This window comes from Gekko japonicus, unplaced genomic scaffold, assembly GCF_001447785.1.
Source record: "Gekko japonicus isolate JY-2015 unplaced genomic scaffold, Gekko_japonicus_V1.1 scaffold29, whole genome shotgun sequence".
NCBI classification, from domain to species: domain Eukaryota; kingdom Metazoa; phylum Chordata; class Lepidosauria; order Squamata; family Gekkonidae; genus Gekko; species Gekko japonicus.
Window position 1 is genome coordinate 506,578 of NW_015172003.1, and position 6,520 is coordinate 513,097.

At 46.3% G+C, this 6,520-nt stretch overlaps 1 protein-coding gene across 1 annotated transcript in view; it reads left to right on the forward strand.

Moving 5' to 3' along the window:
- Positions 1-3,305: 3,305 nt before the first annotated feature.
- Positions 3,306-6,520, forward strand: part of TRIM8 (tripartite motif containing 8) — a 72,613-nt gene continuing 69,398 nt past the window's right edge. Inside the window, exon 1 of the mRNA XM_015420139.1 lies at positions 3,306-3,980. Coding sequence (XP_015275625.1) covers positions 3,411-3,980 — 570 coding nt within the window. The 5' untranslated portion in view covers positions 3,306-3,410. The remainder of the gene's footprint in view (positions 3,981-6,520) is intronic.

Sequence of the window (6,520 nt, forward strand, 5' to 3'; positions counted from 1 at the left end):
AGGGGGGGGGGGGGGGTGTTACCAGACAATCATGCCTGACCCTAGTAAATATGGACAACTGGAATTTATACTGAGGGCAGGGCACCTGTACCTGAGTAGAATTTTCACAAGGCCATCTTTTCTCCCCCATTCTGTACAAGAGCAGCTCTTCAAACCGAAATGGAACAATAATTTTCAAAGAAAGCTGAAGGTAATGGGGGGAGAGCACCATTGCTGCTCAGGGGGTGCCTATTCGTTTCTTTGCTCCTACCATGATTTCCGGTCAAAAGGATTTTGCAGCACTAGGGGCTCAAGCTGTGTACGTCTATGCAACTATTAAACCTCTAAGACTTCTGCTGTAAGTCTACAGGAGCTCTAATTCCTATAGTAGCTGGCAAAGGTCACCCTATACGCTCCCAGAAGCTAGTATACCGTGCGGTAGGCCGATTATATATATATTATAAATACACTGTGAGAAGAGCAGGCACGGTATGCCTGTTAAATAGGTAGAGCTAGGCCGGGTCTTCCCCTCCCCCCCCCCATCCCTTGTAGGAGGTGATAACTCATTATGACTCATCCTTTGACACCTGGCAAGTGTAGGAGAGCGACACAGGGCGCTCAGCAATGGCCGGCTCCCCTCAGACGAAGCGAAACACCTCGCAGCCGCTCTCTCCGCCCCGACCTAGTAAGTAAAAGCGCCGACAGCGAGAACGAGGCCGAGGCCACCCTCCCAGGCGCCCCTTCGGCGTCGGCGGCGTTGCCCCTTTAAGAGAGGCCGGACGCGTTGTGTTTAATGTATCAAATTGTGGCGGGTCACGTGAGGCCCTGGAGAAGGGGTTGAGCAGCACCGCGGCAGAGCAGCCGAGAGAGCCGGGAAGCGACGGGCTGGTTGGCGACGGCGGCAGCGGTTGCGGCTGGGCTGAACGCAGACCCGGCGGAGGGGGGAGCGAATCAAGGCGAGGCCCCGAACCGGAGCAGCGGCTCCGTCCGGATTGGAGTCCGGATTTCCCCCTCCCCCCCCACCTCGTCTCGGTTTTGTCCTTGCTGCTCTTCAGGGCTCCGCGCTTGTTATTCAGCGGAGTTGATTGATTGATCGGCTATTGATCGGTTAAAGGGGCCCTGCCGCTCGGGAGTCACGACGCCGGGATCGGACTGAGCCGCTGTTCCTTTAAGCCAAGCCGGGAGGGGAGGGGAAATCCTGAAATGCGCCCTTGATCTTTAGTCATCCTTCCGCCCTTGAGTTCCTTCATACCCCCCATTCCGCCCTCCCTCTCTTTCGCACCAACCCTAATGCGCTTTCACCACCCCCTGGAGAAGAGGAGGAGAGGAAGAGGCAGTAGCATCGCTACCTATTCCCATAGGCAGCCCCCCTTCAACCCTTCTCCTTGATTCCTACCCTGTCGATTTATTCAAAGCTCCCCCTTTAATTCTCATTGTGCCATCCCCCCACCCTTTATATTACGAAATATTGGGCTTATAGGGATTTTCTTTTTAATCGGTTGTGTATGTATGTAGGGACGTTTCTCCTAGGCAGCCAAGAGCTCTAGGCTCAGCTCCCCCTCCCCGCCGGTGCCTTGTATGGGTAAAACGATTTTTAAAAAATCTATATAGCTTTTTTTTAATATTAGGCTTTAATCTATAAATGGGCCTGCTTACTAGGATCAGGAATTCCCGTTTTCTTCCTTCCACAGTAGAGTGATAGAAGTCCTCGTTTTTCCTCTTCCTCCCCCCCCCCCCTTTGTTGTGTCTTTTTCTTTGGTTGAAATTGGGGGTCTTGGGTTTTGGGGGGGTTTTTTTGCATGTGATAGAGGTGAAAGCGCCTGATACATTAATCTTAGCTAATTGTTGTTGTTTTGTTACTGAGACAGCATTAAGGAAATGTGCTGAAAATAATATATATATCTCTCTATATATATATTTAAATATATATATTTTTATCTGAAGGGGGGGGGACCCAAGATGGCTGGAGGTGGCTGTGAGGAGCATGTAGGGTTTTTTTGATCTGATGATAAAAGCTAAAAGGCACAGCAGCTGCGGCTGTATAAACTCAATTTAGAGCCCTCCCCTTCCCTCCCCCTCCCCCCACTGACACATCAGGCGCACCCCTTGCAGGGTGGTGCCATCCACCTGGCCTCTTTCCCCCCCCCTTCTTTCACAGATTTGTTTCTGTTTTCTCTAATTAAAAATATTCACCAGTTAAAAAAAAGCCAGCTCAAAATGGCTGAGGATTGACTGAGTTCCCTGGAATTCTACATATCAGCAGTTCCCTTTAAGCTTGTGAGTGTCTCCCCCCCCCCCTTGCAGGCTGGTTCCAAAAGGAGAAATAGCTTTCATGTCAGAAGGAAAACAGAGAAGCAAAGGGGAAGAGGCGGGGGCTGGGCTCTTCATTAGCAGTTGAGAAATTCCTTTTCAGTTTGACCAAGGCATACTTGTTTTCCTTCCAGCAAGAGCAACCCATCACTCTCCAAAAAAGACTGAGGATTTTGGAGAGGGGAGTCCTGTTTCCATTTCAGTCTTATTAAAATCTGAACCGAGACCGATTTTGAGAAGAAGAAATCCCAGGGCGTACAGGGAGCAGGTTGATTCTCTTGGTTGAATTCAGTGGTTTCCACCCTTCCTCCTGAGTCTTTATTTTCGCCCCTTCTTATCCCAATTTGTGAAAGGAGCAAAGGATGGGAGGGTCCCTTTGGCTCTGGGCTGGAATTTCATCTGAATGACTGACCCGTCTTCCTACTGAGATTGCACTGTCCCAAAGCCAGCGAAGAATTTTTTCCCCCTGCACCATTCAGCTGCTTTAGAAGCTAGTTCTGATTTTTCTTCTGCTTTTTTAAAAACCTTGCATTTGGATTTTATCTCTTTGTGGTTAATTTAAAGACTTGAATTCTTAACTCTTATGGGAGGAAAAAAGAATTGAAAAGGATTCTCTTGGGTTTAGTCAGGAGGGATAAAAGCCCTTTAAATATTGAACGTTGGACAGAAAGCTGTCATAAAATACTGAATTCACAGTTTTTAAGTTGGGCGGCTTATATGGAACTTGGACTCCTTCCTTCTGGATTTTGTATGGATTATTTTTGGTTCTGGGTAAGTTTTTCTTTTAAATTTTGCTTTTTAGAATAAAAAAGTAACAAGCTTTGTAAGAATTAAGATTAATGATTTTAATCGTTTGATGTGTCTGTGCTTTGCAATTTCAATACCAATCGTTAATTACTTTCTATCTGTTGGGATTTTATGAGTTTTCTGGGAGGAAGAGGTATTTTATTTTGAAATTTAGATGGTTCTGCTTTTAATTTGATCTCTTAATTTTTTTGGTTCATTAGCAACTTAGTGGCCTTTCTCTTGCAAAAGTGGAGAATCATCACCTGCGTCGGTAGACCAAAAACTGACTTTTTGAAAGAGAATTTCCGTAAACAAAAATTTCTGTGGTGTACGACATGGCTGAAAACTGGAAGAATTGTTTTGAAGAGGAACTTATATGTCCCATTTGCTTGCATGTCTTTGTGGAACCTGTCCAGCTTCCTTGTAAGCACAATTTTTGTAGGGGATGCATAGGAGAGGCATGGGCCAAAGAGGCAGGGCTGGTGCGTTGTCCTGAATGTAACCAGGCCTACAACCAGAAGCCCAACCTCGAGAAGAACTTAAAGCTGACCAACATCGTAGAGAAGTTCAACTCACTCAACCTGGAAAAGGCCCCCACAGTCTTACATTGTGTCTTCTGCCGCCGTGGGCCACCTTTGCCGGCCCAGAAGATCTGTTTGAGGTGTGAGGCTCCGTGCTGCCAGTCCCATGTTCAGACACACCTGCAGCAGCCCTCCACAGCCCGTGGGCACCTCCTGGTGGAGGCGGATGACGTCAGGGCCTGGAGCTGCCCCCAGCACAATGCCTACCGGCTGTACCACTGCGAGGCTGAGCAGGTTGCTGTTTGCCAGTTCTGTTGTTACTACAGTGGGGCACACCAAGGACACTCTGTATGTGACGTGGAGATCCGGCGCAATGAGATCAGGGTAAGTGTGGAGCACGACCCCTCTCTAAAGCTGCTTTTTTTAAGTCGGTAAAATATGAGTGGGGTGTGTCTGTTGTGATACGAGAAGACTATCACAAAGTTCATTCCCTGCCTCAGGGAATCTCCATTTTCTAAAAATGATGTAAAACTGTTGAAACAAATTCTGCCACTCCTGGTCAGAGGCCAAGGAGAGTCCAGAACAAAAACAGAAATATTAACTGGTGCAATGAGAGTAGGTTTTCTGTGGGTTTCTTGACTGCATGTTGAAAAGATCAATGCTGGCCCTAGTACCTCTAGTTTTTTACTTGACTTTACCAAGAATAGTGGTGGTCTTAATGAGAGAGGGTGCCTCTTTAGCTCAAATGCAGTGTTGTTTTTTAAAATCCCCAAACGGAACGATTCCATCCAAAGAGGATTTTTTTTCTTTTAAATTAAGATGGAGGATTTCCCCCTCCCCCAATCGTCTATATTTTGGAAGACCTACAGGACATACCTCCCTGCCATTGCCAATAGAATTTTCTGCAGGTGGCTCAGAAATAGCCTTGTTCTACCTTATACCAGAACTGTGCTGGTCTCAAATGTGATGAAAATGAGGAAGTAAACAGAGGCAGACATGATCTTTTCAGGCTTCATTAGAAATGCATGCAGGAAAATGGACCCGTGCTGAGCAGGATGTGATGGGAGAAGAGAAAAACCAGTGAGAAGGTGGGGGAGGGCTTCTTTCAGTATGAATGTGGCTGTTCAAACAATAGTGTGTGAAGTGGGGGAGGAAAATGTGGTGGTCCCTGAGATTGGTTGTCATCCTGTGGAAACAATGGGATCTTCAGATCTTCTAACTGCTTTGCAAACAAGTAAGATAAAAGGAGGAAATCTGCTAAAGCTGCAGATTGTTTGTACGAGGCTGGAGATGAGTGCAGGCCCATTAACAGGTATAAAAGGTTCCTCCAGTATTCACTTTTCTTAGTGGTCAGTGATGCAGTGTTCTTGGCAACTTTCCCCCCTTATTGATTAAAAATGCCCATTGCTCTTTGGCTTGCCTTGAAAACCTTTTCAAAGGCTTGATCCCTCTGTTACTCTTCACAGCAGAATGATGTGAGCGTAGTGGGGAGGGGGGAATCCAATGGCCTCAAAGGTTTGAGTGCACTGATGGTTTGAGTGCACTGAAATCTGGTTTCAGGCAGCTTTGCTCCCAAGGGCTGAGAGTAAGGCCTTGATTACAGCCCAGCCTAGCTATTGTGAGACTTGCCAGCATCAAAATCATCATTTCCCCCACCCCCACCCTGTCCTTTTCTGGTCAAGCTCTTGTGAAGGGGAAGCTGTGTGTGAATTCATCCCTCCTTCATGCAGTGGAAGGAGGTGTGAAGCCATATCTTCCTAGCTGTCCAGACGGGGAAGTGTATTCCAGTGACAAGCTGCTGTTCTGCTGTTTAGTGTTGGGGGAGGGTAATGTCTCTGTAACCAATAGCCCAGCAGCTTCCTGCTAACATTTGCCCTAACAGTGAAATGGGGGGTGAGTGGGGATCATAATAGAGCTGCTGACTTCCAAAGCAGATCAGATCTCATGTTGGGTTGAAATTTTAAATAAAGAAGGGTTTTTGTTTTGTGTGAGTGGGTAGCAGTTAGTGTGGCTCTGTTCTCAGGATCTCTTAATTTTACAAGGGTAGTTACCCCTTATGATTCTTTTAAAAGATTGCTAAAATGATAAATCCCCCTTCCATTAATGCATATTTGTGTTTCAAGGTTCTAATTTACATTGGTGTATGGAAACAAGACATATTTATTCTGGACTGATGTTCAAGATAACACCCTTGAATTCTGTGTTAGTTCCAGAAAGGGATAGCTATATTAATCTGTTACAGCAAAAATGAGCAGGAGTCTAGTGGCACCTTAAAGACTAACATAGTTTCTTTCCAGCATAAGCTTTTATGCAAGCCTGTGTTGGATCAAAACCTTGTTGGCTTTTAAGTTGCTGCTAAACGCCTGCTCATTTGAACTCGAATGGCACGCAGGTGTTGCACACTGTAAGTCTCTACAGATTGGCTGTCTAGTGTTTTCCCCCTGCTTCTTTCTTGTTTGGGCCACTGCCTTGTCTTTCTAGTCTGATCCAGCAAACTTGAAATCTCTGAAAGCAGCACAGACAGGCCCTTGGGTTCCTTATGAGAAACATCGTTGTGTAGGATAAATATTTAACAACAAATGAGCAGCGGTGGCTGTAAAACAGAGACAACTTCCTGTGTATTCTAACTCTGCCAAAATGAGTCACCATTTATCCATTAAAAATGAGGGGGGAAAGGAGTCATAAATAAAATTGCTATCTAATTATTCTCAAATTGGACAGCCAGGCCCTGATGGGGGGGAGGCATGTTGTGCGTAGAAAGAGGAGCCTGTGTGTTTGAACAGGAAGGCTATTTTCTTCCCCTCTGGGTTTTTTTGGGAAGCTGACAGCCTCAATGGAGGTACTGGTGGCTCCATCACACCCACACAGGAGGAAGGAAGCTCCAGCAAGGCTTTTGGGAAATGAAAAGGGCATGGCTTCTCCCC